Genomic DNA, 17,818 nt, shown 5'->3' on the forward strand with positions numbered 1-17,818 from the left:
CTTGTAGGTTCGAGTCGCCGCCCCTATAATAGGGTTCATAATTAATTAATTAGTGACTGGATTCTTACAAAACCTATATTAGAAAGTCGCTACAAGTATGTAGATTAAGAATCAATCATAAAAGTTCGTAAATTATTCCTAGATAGGCCCATTTTTGCCGGTAATGTCACGTCGCTGCATTACCCGTGTCTACCCCGTTAAATGTATCCAAATGGCCGGTACAAGAGCCATCTGCAACTTTTACGACAAAATGGCTGCCATAGATGGCGCACCAGTCGGTGGCGCAATCCACTAGTAAATTTAAACTGCCACGAGGAGCTGCAGTGTCGCACTAGAAGGGGACAGAAAACGAGCGCTATAGAATCAGGAAAAAGATAACAATAGCGATGGCAGCGAGGTCGGTGGAGTCCCAGTCCGAACCTCGACTCGTTAATATCCGAGAGAAACAGCGTACTGTAAACCACAAACCAGACAAACATCAGCGGTGATGGAGTGAGAAATGCAGTGCGTTGAAAAGTGAAAGAGTGGAGGAGGGAGAAAGTGTCAAGAGACACAACGAAGATAACGAACGAGGAGGAACGAGGAACAGAACAGTAGCGTCAGTGAAAAGGAAAAGCAGACATGTTTCTACGAAAAGAGACGGAGAGACCTGCTAAAGATCGGAGAGAGAAAAACGGTGACAAGTAACTCCAGAGAGAGGCTAGGCTGTAAAAGAGATAGAGACAAAACGTGTGTATGCAGCTGATAGAGAAAGAGGGAACGAGAAAGGGTTATGGAGTGACGAGGAGATCTATCGGTCACGGTAAGAGAGTGGGGAGGAGGCACTGACAAAGAGAGATAATGTAAAATACTTGGTGAAGAAGAGAGATAGCGGTGATCGTTGAAGCTCGTCACGGGAGACGGTGGAGGACGGTGGAGGACGGTGGAGGACGTTGGTCCTCCGCTGTTGGAGAGCGCGGAATCGTGGAATCGTGGAGTAGAGCGAGCCGACGACGCACCGTCCGGGTCGTGCTCCTCGTCGCGGCTCCTGTTCTCATCTCGCGGCTGTTTTGTTCGGGTTGAATGGACGAGGGTACCAAGTGCAGAGTGCCGATCGGCGACGCCTGCGTGTCTATGCGCGTGTGCTTCGACTCCTTGTGCTTCTCGTCGACGCAGCAGCGGCTCGCCGACGAGGAGGACGCTCCACAGCTGCCGACGCACGGCGCCGTGGCCGTGGTCGCGGCTGGCCAGAGGGCCATCTCGAACGTCACCGGTGCGACCGCGATTACAGCAATGGGCACCCTCAGGGAGTTGCAGGAGTTGCTCCGTGTGAAGGACGAGAGGATTGCCGAGCTAGAGGCACTCCTCTGTCGTCGCGACGCCGAAATCCAAGAGCTCCGAAGTCACCTGGACAAGTTTCTAAGTGTTCTGCCGTTTAAATCGCCGCTGACACCGACGAAACCCAGGCCCAGGAAGCAGAGGGCCCAGGGCATCTCTGCGGAACCACCGCTGCAGGAGTTTGCGGCGCTGACGGTCGTCGACAAGAGCGACAGGTTAGTGTCACGCGATCGTTTCTTCTTCTCGATGTTCTCGTTAAACTCGTTAACCGGCTCCGTTCGCTTTCGAATCGATTCAAGTGGCCGGTATTACGTCGCCGTCGCGGGAATATCATTCGTTTCGACTATCTGTACGGAACGCTAAGTTACCGCAGGTTAACCACTTAACACGGCGCATGCGTGTCCGCGTGTGCGCGTGTTTACTCGATCGCGTCCCGTACACGCCACCGATTCGACGTTGTGATTTAATAGACGTTTTCGAACGAACGTGGAAATAATGCTCACGTGACGGACACCGACATGTGATAAACCTTAACGTGTGCGAGCACTAGTTTTCGCTACGTTTCATTAATTTATCAGTGATTTGGTAATAGTCAATGTCACAAATTTCTTCCTTTCCAAGTATTATTGAGATTGCAATTATTGAATTCTACTGCAATTTATTGCTCAGAGTGCCATCGTTTCGTTTCTTAATTTAAATATTACACTTGCTATCTAAGGGAATATAGTATTAATGTTACTTAGAATTTTCTTTCAATTAGTAGTGTCGGTCACCGGTGACCCCTACGGCATTCAACGTGTTAACGTTACTTAGCTACCGTGGTCCCGTCACCGACATATTTATTATTATGGACACACGCATACACATGGCCGGCTACCACGTGACTACGGACCAGTGCTTTTCCATCACATTGTTGTCCGGCCACTTGCGATGTTTCACAGCTTTTTAACCAATTTCAGTCAAATTGTTTCACGAAACAATTATGTAACATGCTATAACGGTATTGAACGTTTAATTTAGTATATCGAATTACACATAATACTTTACAATTAAAAGTGAATTTTAAATGGGATCCTCTAATCAAATTTCTAACCTCAAAATTGAACATTACTATCAGTCTCAATCAGTGGAGATAAAATATCACGACATTGTTGTTGATCGTTTGCACAAATGCTTTCAAATGGAAACGTAACAGTAGAGTAGAGGTCTGTTGAACGAATATTAACAGCCGTAAATTTCTTTTCTAACTTAAATTGGAAGCAGTTTATACCGCGATTGCTATGCTGATCGTCGGTTTCGTTATTTAACATTGCAAGCGTCGCTCTATCTGAATAACAAAACAACGTGTTAATGTATTATTACACGTTCGTTCTGCCGAGTTCGATCGAGAGAGAAAGGGAAAAAAACGCACTCGCAAATATGAATGCAGCGATAAAAATAGATATTCCTCTTTTGGCGCCGAGCGAATTCCTGAACGCAATTTCGTTCCGTGATTTTTCGAGCTTCCATTTTGCTGCATAATACTTATGATGGCTGAATGTCTCTTTTCTTTTTTTTTTTTTTTTTTTTTTTTTTTTTTATTTCTTTTCGGTTCTCGACCTTCCCCATAGGCATCCCTGGGGCAAATGTATCGCCATTTCCCCTTGGGAAGCCTGATTTCATTGCGAGTGTACATCGTAATTGATACTGCAAACCGTTGCAACAAAAAGCAGGATTTCGCTTGAAATTTTTCTGAAAACGCACTTTCACCGCGTTCAGTTCCCATCGATTCTTATAAAATGAGGCAATCACCTGATCGTAGCCTTTAATCGAAAAAAAATTAACATTCGTAATAAATACTCCTATAAAGTTCAATTTTGTTTTTCATTTTTACTTAATATTTATTATTAAGTTTGATAACATTGAATGTCAATTTGAAATATTGAGTAAGAATAGAAAGTAACGAAGGGTAAGCAAAATTCTACTAACGAAGAAAATGCGTTTATGCAATGCTGATCGATCGGTGATTTGTACTCGGTTGTTGCATAATTGAATATTGGTTATCGTTATTATTATTTTTTTTTTTCTTTATCACTTATATCGGATCGTAATTTTTACTTGAATGTTACACGTTCGTTGCATAATCAGATATTTGCTAATGTCAATATATTTGAGGATTACTTACATGTTAATTATACCTACATTTGTTGTACATATAATTTATTGTGTATGTACTCACTGAGATGTACCGAAGTATTAACTGGCACTGATATCTTTTATTTGTTGCTTGATACTCGTACGTGTTTGCTTTAATATCCGCTATTTGTCATTACACCTGTGCAATATTCAATATTATGTGCTTGAATCACAATAACAGTTTTTCGGAAATTTAGATCTATGTATACATATTTGAAAGTGCTTCGTTAAAGAGTTATAAACGTCCAAAAATCCAAACAACAGTTTAACGCCATTTGATTTCATTTTTATGATACCAGAGAAAATCATTTGTTTATACGAAAGCGAAAGAAGCAAAGAACAAACTCTCTCCTACAAGAATGAAAACAAAAGTCTAGCGATTACTTGCAACAACGTTAAGTCTCTATACTCTGAGTCGAGATAAAAATACACGTTTGTTCGATGTCTCAGGCCGCGAATCTTAATACGACGTTTTGTCCGGCAATTTTTATGGCATAAGCAGGACGTGCCTTGACTATGGACACGCGTGGGCGAGCAGCTATCGACACGCGGCGCGTGTATCGGAGCCGGCGCTTAGGTTTGTCTCGCGAGTCTAGCAGATTTACATTCCTGCCTCTAAGGCGACCAGCCATAGTAGGCGTACCACTAGCTTTTCGAAATACAATCCACTGATATCATTAATTCCATACTATATGCCACTTCCAAAATTTCTCTTTTTCCTTTTTTCTTCTTCCATCTATTTGTGTATTCTTTTCAACACTCTGATGCTTTAGAATATTAAAAACATTTTTTGTTCAGAAACAGAAGAACATCAATATATTTGCAATTTTTGCATATAACATTACCTAGCTTTCCAATTTTAATGTTTCTTTTCTACTTTTTTAATATGAAATAGCATATGAAGAGATTATGCGATTTCTAAGTATTAATTTTGCAACAGCATCCTATCAAAGGTAACATAAAATCAAAGTGGAGGTAAACAGTAATAAATCACCATCTGTTTCGATACGGAGTCTGAATTATAAACTGCGTATCCGATGATCTAATCCTGAACGTTTAATGGGAATCAATTCCCAGATATTTATTTTCGAAGGTGGTTTTTAAACGACCAAAAAGCGGAGACGGAGAACTATCGAATAAAATGGCGTGGGAGTGAAGCTACGGAAGTAAAAATAACGTTTGCTTTCCTTTGCTATATTAGCAAACAAAAATCGAGGGCCTGCTTCTTACTTGAATCGTATAAATATCAAACGATTTTAAATTTAGATGCGGGCATTTCGCGCGTTAATAAATTCCATTCGAGGAATTGAATCTCCCTTTGAACTTTTACGATATTTTTTTAAAATAGAAGAAAAATTAAAAAGTGAGCGATAATTATAATAGAAAAATATATATCTTATTATTATTATTATTATTATTAGTAGTAGTAGTAGTAGTAGTAGTAGTAGTAGTAGTAGTAGTAGTAGTAGTAGTAGTAGTAGTAGTAGTAGTAGATGGTTAGATATATGAAACCATATAGCAGAAATTTAAAGTTATAAATTAGTATGGACACCCTATATATGTATAAGTTGTTCGCAACGAAAGGGTTAATTCAGTTCAAAGTGCAGTACACGCAGCCGAGCAACGTGCTCGTCAATAAACGGTTGCTAAAGCTGGCGCTAGACTTCCACTCTCGTCAGAAGTTTGCATTCCACTTTCTAAGACTGGCGCCCATGGTAGGCGTTACATTAGCCTCACAAACGGTATATGTACGTTTTGTTAAATCTCTGTGTTCTTCTTCCATACCAAGTTTTAAATGAAACACCCTTTACCCACATCGTTTCGCACGGCTGTACAATTTTGTCCGCGAAAGGAACGCGTTAGAGTGGCGCCATGGAAAGCGTTCAAGATTCGACTCGCATTTTGACACCGAGAGTTACACGATTAAAACCCAGGTCAGGAGCAGGTGCTAATTTTAGAGCATGCCTGCCTGGTTAGGCGAGTCTCTTTGTCACGGAGCAACGCACGCGATATGATTCTTTCTGTTGTTTTTAACGGTTCGATGAGAACTTTAGAGAACTTTGCACACTTATTGCAATTAACTAGTTCCTATAATGGCGGATCAACATAATGCTGAGAAAAGCGATAGGAGGAATCGAATTTATGGCAGCGATCATGATCCTAAGAGAAGGTATACCATTCTTTGTTACCTTGTTACCTGGAAGGTATGGATGGTAATTGTGGTTTTGTTGCATCATTGGAGATGCCAGGAAAAGTTGTGTGTGAATATTTTCTTGATGGAGGTTTCTACTACGCTAGACATCGTAAAAACTATACAGCTACATATGTAGAATATCATTCTTCATCTTTGATATGGATTTGGATGCATACCTACTAGTACTACCCTTTCACTATCATAATCTATGAAAATAATACATTTCTATCACTTTTCGCCCCCTTCAAATGGAAGCTTGACAAATTTTCTGGAAGCGGTGACACGATTAATAGGCTCATACACAACTACAGGTCTTGTGAGACTTCTTACGAGCTAAGGGCAGTACTTACAATACTTACGCCAATGCGCTTATCGTTCTGTGGGAAGCACCGTGAAAGATAATACCTTTGGGGCTCGTCGACTACACACCGCGTGTATACACGGGACTTGACGTCATCGTTACGCGCCGTTGCATTGGTTCGCTAACGATCGTTTTAATAAAATCGCGCGTGTGCCACGCAAAACGAGCATGCACACACGGCAGGAAGCTGTTGCCTTCGGAAGGTTCAAACCCGAGGCCGAATTCTCAAGGTCGTTGCACTTGGAAGGAACACAGGCTTCGCTGCGCTTAACCCGTCCCGTCGATGGGTGTAACTCGGACAGGTCAATCGTGACCCAGACCTATAAAATATACGCGGTCCTGTTTGAAATATTAACCTGTGTTTACACTATTATCAACGTTATCCACTGGTTTATCCATTGTCCATTTTCTCCTCCTTCTGCACATCATTGCAAGGGTGATAAGTATCTAACAATGAGATTTAACTATCATTTATCTGAAACTGGAAGTTTATCAATCATCTGATTGATACTATATTTTCAGTCATCTTTTTATATTTTTATCTTAGTCACTTATCGAAATCCCTTTCGTAGAAACGATGATATAGAATATACTCGATCTTTGGAAAAATTTTGATCTTTGTTTCATAAAGTGTATACCACTTGAGATTAGGAGCAATTAAACGATAATAAAGAAAAGTGATTTTATTTAAAAATGTAAGGAATTGGACTGACATTTTGACGTCAGAGATTCCGAAGAAGATTAATGTCGAGATATTTATAAAATTGATATTTATTGTTTATTTTTTTATTTTCAAAGAAAATTATAAAAAGAAAAAGATTCTTGGCATGAATACCAGTCTTTTCAATGGGTAAATATAAATTTAAGTGAGTTTAGCGATTGACGTATTATCTCTAATTCTATTTGTGTTTATAAACATCATTGATATGATTTTCATTCTATCAGTTCCATTATCCGACTTAATTTCACATTTTTCCCGGAATTATCAATGATACGTTACAGTCAACATTGACTATTGCGATAGGTATTGTCATTGACATAACTAGATAGGAACTAGAGTAACCCTCCTTTCTCCTAAAAATATGTGAATACTAATCGTAAGGTTATCAAATTGGCAATGTGTTAAAGTAACAATTAGGTAGTTTACCGCTGGTACTGGTGTGCGAGTACCCAAAATTACAAGTTCGAACGGACTTGAAAAAATTCGGACTCCCAATTTGTCATTTTTAAAGTAGACAGTAACAAGGCATGCTTTCAAATCGGTGTCAACAGGAAGTAACCACGTGTTATTACGTTTGACATCGCAGAATATTATTCAGATACCAATACAATTGCGGTCTAGTCATTATTTCGCAGAAGTTCGTCGAGCTGATTAGATAGTAACTAGAGAAACGCATAATATGCCTTTGGGTAGTTATGCAGTAAACAGAAAGTGATTAACATTTTTACTGTTTTATCATGCATTTATATCGTGACAGTGTTATTTAACTGATTATGAATGACTTTATTGGGTATTTATAGCGATATTTAATAGAAATTGATATTTTAATATATCTAATAATAAATCAAATGTTATGAAATTAATTAGTCCATTAGTAATGGATTTCTATGGAATTTTTTGCGATTTTTGTTCAAAATAATATAATTTTTTCTTTATTTCAGGTCTAAGTGGAACTTATTAAACAGCCTGTTTGAAAAATATGTAATAAGTTTACAGAATGTTCGACTAGGAGTGGGACCCATGCAGGGAATGGTAGCTGGGGTAATTCTGAACAACTTCTCCCTTTACCAAAATGCTCGTTAAGGCTTAATTTCAGAATTATTAATGAAAAACATCAAGGAAGTAGAATGCACATAACGCTCATTCGTAACCACAGGAGTGTCGGCTACGATTTGACGCGGTGCAGTAGTTTGTTCGCGGCCATAGTCGAACGCGCTTCTCGTACCCGACACTTCCGTGGCCGAGGCCGCGCACTGTGATTGATCAGTGTTTTTCATTAATAATTAAAAAACCACGCTCCTGCGAGCATTTTGGTGAAGGAATACGTTGTTCAGAATCACTCCTACTATCACCCCCTCAAAGGATGCCCACCTGTCGCTGAACACCCTGTATGCGAGTTAAGAATTATTACGTATGTGCCTTTGAAGTTTTATTTATTTAGAATTTTATTACTTAAAATTAAGAAAACAACAATTACAAACATTCCTTAGAATCGACCTCAAATAAACTCTTGCAGTGATAACTGTACAATTGTTTTAAGAGATACCCTAATATTTCAGTTTCGTGTATTATTTTATTGATATTACATAAGCTTCCGTGCTGCTCGAATCACCGTAATTTTCATTCATTTATTTTCCTTCTCTTTGAGTTATTTTACTATCGCCCATCTGCTCCAAATCCATTAAAATCGAGAGCTATCTCGATGGAGGACGATCGTAACTTGCAGTATCGAAGGATTTCAGTAAAGCAAACACCTATATTCTATAAATTAAACTTATGTTTTTATTGAAAAACTTACATCTAATTATTCTCAAAATTATTTTTCGAAATAAAATAAAAAGATATTTATATTGAGATACAAATAAATTTGTCAAATCACAATGCATTATTTCTCAAAGAATACTAACACACTATTTGCACCCATGCAATACTAAATCCATAAATATATAAATTAACAAAGAAAATAGGTGTTTGCTGGAAAATCATGCTACAAGTGTTCCTTTTGACCCTTTGAAACTTGCAGTCACGTTCGTTCTAATAATACATGTAGCATCCACGAAAGAGCCACAAAGCGTAACATATTCGTGGAACACATGATACTTGTAACTCGTACGAATAACTCGTGCCACTTGTTGTAACAACATATTATTATGTCGCAATAATTGATGGTCGTAATGCAAACATTGTTCCTGTTAACAAAAACTACTTTTCTCATTAGGTTTTCTTATTTGGAAAGTTCAATTATCATTTTATAATTCCAAATTTCAAATTTTACTCGCAAGTGAATCATAAATTGATCATTTTCTACAAATCCCTTTCAAGGGAAGGTGATTCGAGCACCTGCTACGGCGTCCCGTGGCTCCTTGCTGTCGAGAATCCCATAGACCGGTCTTCGTTCCCTATACTCCTCTTCTATTTCCTCGCCACGCGTGAAACTCGTTCCCGGATAACACAAGCGGATCCTTGATGGCCTCATTCAATGCTGGTCATCGACTGTACCTTATATTCGAGACCATAAACAGATATACGAAAATTTTCGACCAGCGTTCTTGGCCGTTCAAAATCATCTTTACATTATTCGTCTTATGCGTCCATAAGACAAAATATGGAGAACGATATTATATTTATAATTATCATTCTAATTTTTATGAGAGTATAATTTTAAAAGGTGCAGGATATTTTCATATCCATTTAAGAATATATTTTGTTATTCGAGAGGGGGGGGGGGGGGGTCATCCCTATCAGCCCCTCTGGATTCTCCACTAATCTCAATGATGACAATAGGTACCCTAAACACATGAAGGGCTAATTATAAGTGAACCTTCACCAGTAGCATAATCAATGATCCCCAATGTCATCCACCAACTTAATGCTTTGTGGTAACCATTTTGGGTCGTACAAAAGGGAAACAAAGACTGCGTAAAGTTAACCACGTGTCGCGAAATATTTATAGAGACCGGAATATCATCACGTCCGTGGTAGGGGAGGGAACGTCCAAACAAGGTGCAAAAAGATTTGTATGCCGCCGTGTGGCTTCCTCTATTCAACCGGAATAGCTGCCACGGAGGAATTGACAGAATTTATATGGGAGTAGCCATCAACGCTTGTAAATAATCCACTCGGTGACGTACGGGATTAAGCCACGGTAATTGGTCTATCGTCGGGAATGATCGCGTAGCTGTACAAGATTATTTATCAATACGCTTAATCGTAAGTACACGGACTACCAAGCAGCACGCTGGCAACGTGAATCATATGATTCTGTTATATTCTGTTCTGCGTGGAACGTTCAGTGGGCCTGAAAATAGCTACTCGGGATTAAATGACCAAGTCATGGGGCCATTGTGGTCCCACCGGTTCAACAGAGGTGGGAGTAATGGGGAATATCCACTTTGTTTTTTATTACTTATGAAGTCTCAGAATAGGTTGGGAAAAAGAAATATCATGGGAGAGGTGTTCCCTTCAGTCCACCCTTGAATCCGCCCCTAATGGAGAAATTTGAATTTAAGGGATAACACCTTGTGAATACAGACACCCTCTAGATTATCCTTGAAATTGTTTAAGATAAAAATATATAACAATAGTATTTTTTGGTAATGGCAAGTCATTATGTCTACCAGGTATCATATTTTCATTCAGTAAAAGCAATACTCACGATCAGTGCCTACAGTGTGCTTGCTACCTGTACAAATGATGAGTTGTCATTGCTACTCCTCCTTACCACTTTCTCATCAGTGAATAAGGATAGTAGTAACTGCAATGTTGACTCTCCAAATAGCAAGTCATTATGTTCACTACTGTCTCCTTATTCAATGAACGAGGTAGAGTGTTTACAATATGCTACCTTGTGAACGATAAGTCATTCCCATCTATCAGTTTTGCATCATTGAGCAAAAACAGTAGTATCTTTCTAAGTGGCAACTAGGTCTTTATGTCTACCACCGTCTTCTCATTTAATAACGGTGTTAGTACTTGCAATTTAATAACTATATAATTAAATAGCAAGTTATTATTTGCACCATTTCATCATAATTTAGCGAAGCCAATAGTACCTAGCTAGTAAATTTTAATATCCTCCGCTATTTCACCTTAAAATGGTGGTAATCCCCATAGTATGGGGATTACCTCCCTAACATAAGTAATAATTCTTGTAATTTTTCAAAAGCTAATTATCCGACTTTTAATCTCTAAATGAGAAGAATTCATGATCTTGAATCATAATATATGGAGTAAATCTACTGATATTCCATCAGTTTCTATTCAGTTGATCGTTGGTGTAACCAATTCACCTGCCTACTGATGATAGGCTTACAAGTATTTTACGAATTTATTTAATTGCACGTTGCTCTGATGTTTAAATCCGATCAACTCTTGGGAGCGATTAACTTTCAGATCCATTTGTAGTAAATCTAAGTAAGACTTAACGTTCTTATTTAATTACATGTTGGTTTATCGTTCGAATGCGATCAGCTTTCAAGAACGATCGCGTTGTTTATCTGTTAGCAGTGAATCTTAAACTCCTGCGAATTTCAGTAATTACAAGTAGACCTCGTGAACGAATTTGTTCCCACCTCTGTTTATAACAAATTTCAAGTATTCATTCAGGCTATTTTTATCTATGAAACAAGTGATTGTTCCATCAAATTTATTGAACGCTTATAGTATGCTAACAAGTAGCTATTTGTATTTAAATTTTGATTTTAGATACAATATTTTTGAAAAAATTAAGATATACTTAATGAAATATTAGAAAAATACTTCTTTTCTTTTTTCTTTTTTTTTTTTTTTTTTCATATTTCTGTGCTTTTGACCTTCAAGAAATTTTGCTAATTATACACCAATGTGGTTAAAAATATATGCTTATATTTCTTTTCCACGAAGCTTTGCATTCTCATGCCACTAATATGTTTATCTTCCTTCTCATTAACATCATTTCAAGGCTAGGCATTCATGTCTGATATACGATAATTAAAAAGTTATGCATAAAGTAATTAAAAAAAACTCCCCCATAATTTATTTCTGACAAAACTCATAATGAAAATAATATGTAATACAAAATTAAATTAATATTAAGTATTGTATTAAATTGTATTATATATTTTAATTGAATATTATAATGTGTAGTATTGTACACACTATAATATTAAATATAATAAGATGTAATATTAAACTAATCGTAAAGCCTAGACATTTTGAATGATATACATATGTATATTTTTGAATAGAGTTCACAAGAGAAGGCGACTCGAATTTTTCTTCCATTATCAGCTACTCGTGTGTGCCAGGAAATGCTGAAAGCACTTACATATGCTAAGTTGTTCAGCAAGTTTCCTGCTGATTTATCGCGAATCCACTTCAATTAGAATTCTCATGCCTGCGCCGTTCACTTCATTCTTCATTTTCCAGACTGGTATCGCTTCAGGCTGATATGGGAATTAATAACGAACAAGAGAAAAAAATCATGATCTACATGATCTAGATAAACGAATGCATTAACCATATACCGCCGAATCAATCCATCCATATCTAACGCAATGACTGGAAAGCATTAAACAATCTTCCATCTAGAAATTTTTGTTCTGGGGGAACCTGTTGCTCGGACGTTCCACGAATTCCACCAAAAAGGAAGAAAAAAATAAAACAACCAATAAATTCGTGACTTCCACTTGGTGTTTCCTAATTATTCGTTAAGCCTTCATTGAATTTCCTATTCGTCACTGGCGTTATTATGGTTAATGAGTTGGTCAGCCCGGCTGGGACAGAGACGTCCCGAGTGGCAACGGACCAACCTAACGCGTCAGTGATTTACCGTCCATAAAAGTTTGGTAGATCTATTTTTGCCTCCTCCCACTTCATCTGGAGCAAGATGATTCCTCTGTGGCTGCACACGCAGCAGCTTCCGTCGTGACTGCATCCCGAGCGAGAAAGAAACGAGCTAGGAGAAACAGAAAGAGAGAGGGATTTCTCTGGCCCACTTGCCGTGACTTGACTCGTTGCACTCGACTCTCTGTGTTGAAACCAGTCGAGTGACGTCACGTATAATTAGTTCTTTGATTCTCTCTCTGACTTAAGTACTGTCTCTTTCTCACTCTTTCCTCGTCCCTTCAGCTCCTGTTCCAACGAGTCTCCTATGTCGTTGGTACTCATCGTCAGTGATGTAATTGAATCAGTCGAGAAGATTAGCAGTTTTAGGTTCTGATAACGACAGTTGCATAATCAAAACTGTTTCTCCGGCGACCACTTTGTATACGTTCATGATTAAAGATATACCGGAGCTATTTTTGTTGAAATTCCTTCTATGGAATATATTCAGTCCCTGGAAGGCGAAGTTCCTTCGTCTAGGGACAAACATGCTTGCTCTGGATAATTCCCTAGCTCCATGTGGGTAACATTTCCTTGACACGCTATTTCATGACTTTCAGAATGATGGACATAAAAGACGGTGAACTTAATTCGTTCTTGGTATCGTTATCATGCTCTACTGTTTCTGTTGAAAGAATAATGCGGTTGATTCGGGGGTATTGTTTTATAGGGAAAAATGACGGAACGCATAACATTCTTTGTTCGTTCGATCGTTCCATCGATCACGGTGTTCGAGTAGAGAGTTAATTAAACAGGTGTTTTTCCAAGTGCCTGCTAAAATGCCATCCGGTTACGCTACTGAGTGTGTCCCACTCTCGATATATCGCCGTTTCTTTCTTTGCTACGGAAGTTCTCTCACTCTATTTCGCTCTCGGTCCCTCCTCGTCCGTCTTCCCGCCACGCTTATCTCGCCGTGGCTAAAAATAGACCCTGTCACGGCCATCGGCGACATTTTAAAAAGTTAAAGCCGCACAGGCTGCCGGACGGCAAGCTCCGAACCGAGAAACCACGAGAGAACGAGAGAATTAGCGCCCCCTCGAGATAACTGGTAAGTGGCGCCTTCTCGCGACCACCGTTTCACCTTGTGTCTCCACCTGTTGTTTCCTGTGCTTCATTTTCTGCCTCGACTCAGTCGATATACTTAATGAAATTTCCCTAGGGGACAAGTTGATGATATAAGTGTTCCCTAGGAAAAGGAGGCCTACTAGAAAGTTACCATGTTTTCCCCTATTTTGCCATTTTTTCTAGGGATACTTATCGTATGTCCTCTGGGCTCTCTTTAAGTTCCCCTAGAATTCTCCTATAACCAAAGACAAATGGTGGAAGATCGTTTATAGATTTTAGTATATTTTTTTTTTCCAACGAACTTCAGATTTCAGTTTTTTGTTATTTGAATTCAAATTTAGTAATTTATTATATGAAAACATACGTTGAATTGATATGATATTTTTGAAGTTTAGCTTTATACAAGAGTATTAATATTTATGATGTACATTCATACACATTTCTCTTTTAATTCTTTCTTATTTGACTTATCTGAATGTTTTTTACATTTATGTATATTTGCATAATTCATTTCCTGTGATTATAATTAATTTGTATGGTCTTCATTTTTGATGACTTATTGTATATTAAATCTCTATTTTTTCATGTGGATATACATCAGTGTTGAAATCGTACATAGTATTCTGGTTTATTAGTGTTATTCTTCATAATGAAAATATAAATTTTTGTTCATATTGAAAGAGAATTTTGTGTAGCCCTCTCAATTGCGTGTAACCATCACAAAAACCCGATATCTTTACCAATACCGGATTTCGTAATTTCTGCCAAATCGAGGTAATACATCGCCTGAGGGCACCCCAGAGTTCGTCATCGTCGCTTGTAGTAGATATTAGTAAAAGCGAAACACGGGTAAATGGAACAACTTCCTTTTATCCCACCTACGTGGAACTGTTGAAATGTTGCATAATCATGTTCTTGGAGCGATTACTAAAGAGTATGAGGGCAATTTTTCGTCTGGACGGGATTCAGTCGCTTCCTTTTGACCTCGATCTACTATTGAACTCCCACCAACATCTTTTATCTTAACTTTTACCTTCTCCAGTCCATGACTTGGTTTCCAGGTGAATGGCAATTGAAACGGCACTAGTGAGAAACAGAATTTCATTGCTTATTTATTAACAAGTTTTAACACTTTAATGACCATAAGTGGCGCATACTCAGTTTTACAATTATTTAAAATCTTAATGCTAACTTGACTACAGTCCACAGTATTCTAAAGGTTAGAAATAATAAAATAAAAGGATCCTCATCCAACCCCCTCATTCGTTTGCGCATCGTGCATGATATCCGCCAGGGGTTCGCGGTGGTTAGTCGGGTAATGCGGTATGCAAAACGATTCGGATTTTCCCTAAAAATCCACCTTCACGGTATGCGTATCGTCTTGATTGCGAAACAGAAACACGAAGGTTTCGTTGTACGCTGTTTAAATAATTCAAACGGGATGTCCCGTAATCGGTCGGTCGAAGGATCATGCCTACGTGCAAGCTGACACACGATCGTGTTCACTATTGTCTTCTGGGTACACCTTCAAAAGTGAGGCAAGGTCTCCGTTTGGAAACCACGTGCATCCTTGTCGGAACGATGCCAGCGACGAGCAATAGGGTAACAAGCGTGAACAATGGATTTTTAGCCACTAAATTGCTTATAATGTCCAAAAGGAGGGATACTTTGTATATAAAATAAAATAGGTTCATTTGGGGAGAGCTCCAATGTTAATGTAATTTTCTATTTCATGTTTTGTAAGTTTCAATTTCGATTGATTTGGACTCCGCTGTTCAAGGGTTAAAGCGGAAGTGGATAAGAAATCCAGTGTAATAGTTTTAAAAAAATTATACCTGTATAAATCTGTTTCTATGTTTCTACATCCACCATTTGATGTGCAACAACTTATACAATATATGTTATCGATAATTCCAGTGTTAATTATAACAGTATGTAAAGAATTTTGTAACGTTATAATTGGAATAGCGGCAAAGCTTTCCGTTCATGTATGAATCGTACAAAAGTTACGGGTATTTTTCCGTGGAAATGGCAACGTGAAATCCTGCTCGTCCCTCGTCTGGTTTAATCGTCTCCATCGATCCGATGGCTATAATTTCCTGTCAACGATTCGTTTTTCCGTGGTGTTTCGTAATAAAAATAGAGGGACAAAAAAACAACGAATAGTAATCGGTAGGAAATTATGCAGTTACGCAGCGGTTGTGATGTATAGGTATCCCCTGACATTCGTTATTTGCAACCTGGTTAAACGTCTCCTTTTTTTCCTTTTTTTTCTTTTTTTTTTTTTTTTTTTTTTTTTTCATGATTTTAACAGAAAATACATCATTTTTAATTGGATTCAACAAAAGCAAATTATAGCAATTTAAATAAAAAAGATAAGGACACTGCATGTATGATAATGAATGCATCATTAATGAAGTCATTAAATTGATGTTTAAATATATTTTATATTATTAATATTCTGCTTGTACTTATCATCCAAGAGATATACGACCTATAAATAGAAGTGGAGTATTTACATAAAAATAATGGTTACAGCATTATCTGTCAATGATAGGTCGTATAATGTTTCCTTGAATCACATGTATTAATGGTCGTTTAACCATTATAAAAATCAATGGTGATTCTCGTTTTCCTTCTCGATTATTGCTAAAAATAACATGTTAGCGATATACCTTAACAAACGTGCATCCTAATTAAATTCTTAATCTTATCTTAAGGAGGATGTTGAAACTGACCACCATGATTTAATGGTACTTTTATGTCATCAAAATAGTAATTTTTATATCTAATGTTGTTTTGAAATTTTTGACATTTTATTTTCTTTTTTCACGATCGTTTTTTTATTTCAGAAACGTTTCAACATTTTTATTTGACATCATCTATTTTTAAATCTTTGTCAGTTTTAAATAACTACTAAAATTTTTTTATTTATCTCAAAATCTTGTTTAATTTAATATAGATTTGAATATTTTTTACAAATTCATTTTTAGAGTTTCTTCTTTCACGTTTTTAATTAACGAGACACTTTTGTGTCCATTATTAGATTTCCTGGAATCAGTATCTTTTAAATCTTCCTCTATATCTTCCTCATTTTAAAAATAAATCAAAAGAATGAAAAATGAGGAAGATCTGGCGCGCAACTGATTGCGACAGGCGATGATGTCTCCCTAATTTATCACCTATTGAAGTATATCCTTCATATGTGTGTGGTTATACTTACCACAGTTTCAATATACTGTATTCTGTTTTAAGATTTCCATTCAACGTACTGTATAAAGTACAACCACTTGCAACCACTTGCAACCACTTGCAACCACTTGCAACCACTTGAAGGGTTCTAAGAACCTCGATTTTCCCCAGAATGTACAGAAAGAAGAAATGTAAGAAGAATGTCAAAGTTAGGTTCTTTTGAGGCTCTCTTTGAATTTTCCTGATAATTCCACGTTTCGAGGATTCTTATTTTTACTCGCATTGGACCATAAAAATGGTGGGAATTTCTCGAAGACTAATTCGGTCGATGTCCAAAGGGGGAGGCTAGTCATGCGCTGACGACTAGAGGACATGGTGAAAGGGGGCCTTTTTCGAAACAACTCGTCGCAGCTTGCTCGTCGAGGAAGCGCGAGTTGCGATTACATATATCTCAAAAATAGACCGTGCGCGAACTCGTTGCTCGTTAGTCGTAACCACCCTACGAGACCGTCAAAGTCTTAGCCGTCCGCGTGGTCCTTTCTCAGTCAGTTTGACGGTGAACCTTTCAGGTGCTAGTCGTGCTTCACAGTTCCCTCGTCCGTGTCGCGTAGTTGTTAATACAAAACCACTTGATATATGTATGTAGTGCATTTGAATGACAGTCGAGACTGTGCTATGAAACTTGGTGAATTGATTGGAGTTTGTGGTTGGTTGATGTTGTTTGATTTAGAGGAAACCCTAATTTATGAGTATCCAATTGATGTTACTAAGTTTAGGAGAATCAATTATAAAATTATAATATTAATTCATTAGACTTCAAATTGAAACCAAAATTTCAGTTACAAAATTATATTTGTAAAAGAATCCTCTCCCTTCTAGATCTCTCCTTAATTCAATCCTGATACACCATGAAACGAAACACAAATTTTCA

General features: G+C 37.8%; 1 protein-coding gene across 1 annotated transcript in view; it reads left to right on the top strand.

Moving 5' to 3' along the window:
- The first annotated feature begins 336 nt into the window (after nucleotides 1–336).
- Nucleotides 337–17,818, top strand: part of LOC114878681 (cGMP-dependent protein kinase, isozyme 2 forms cD4/T1/T3A/T3B) — a 35,732-nt gene continuing 18,250 nt past the window's right edge. The window contains exon 1 of the mRNA XM_029192764.2: nucleotides 337–1,532. Coding sequence (XP_029048597.1) covers nucleotides 1,063–1,532 — 470 coding nt within the window. The 5' untranslated portion in view covers nucleotides 337–1,062. The remainder of the gene's footprint in view (nucleotides 1,533–17,818) is intronic.

This window comes from Osmia bicornis, chromosome 14 (genome assembly GCF_907164935.1).
Source record: "Osmia bicornis bicornis chromosome 14, iOsmBic2.1, whole genome shotgun sequence".
Taxonomy (NCBI): Eukaryota; Metazoa; Arthropoda; class Insecta; order Hymenoptera; family Megachilidae; genus Osmia; species Osmia bicornis.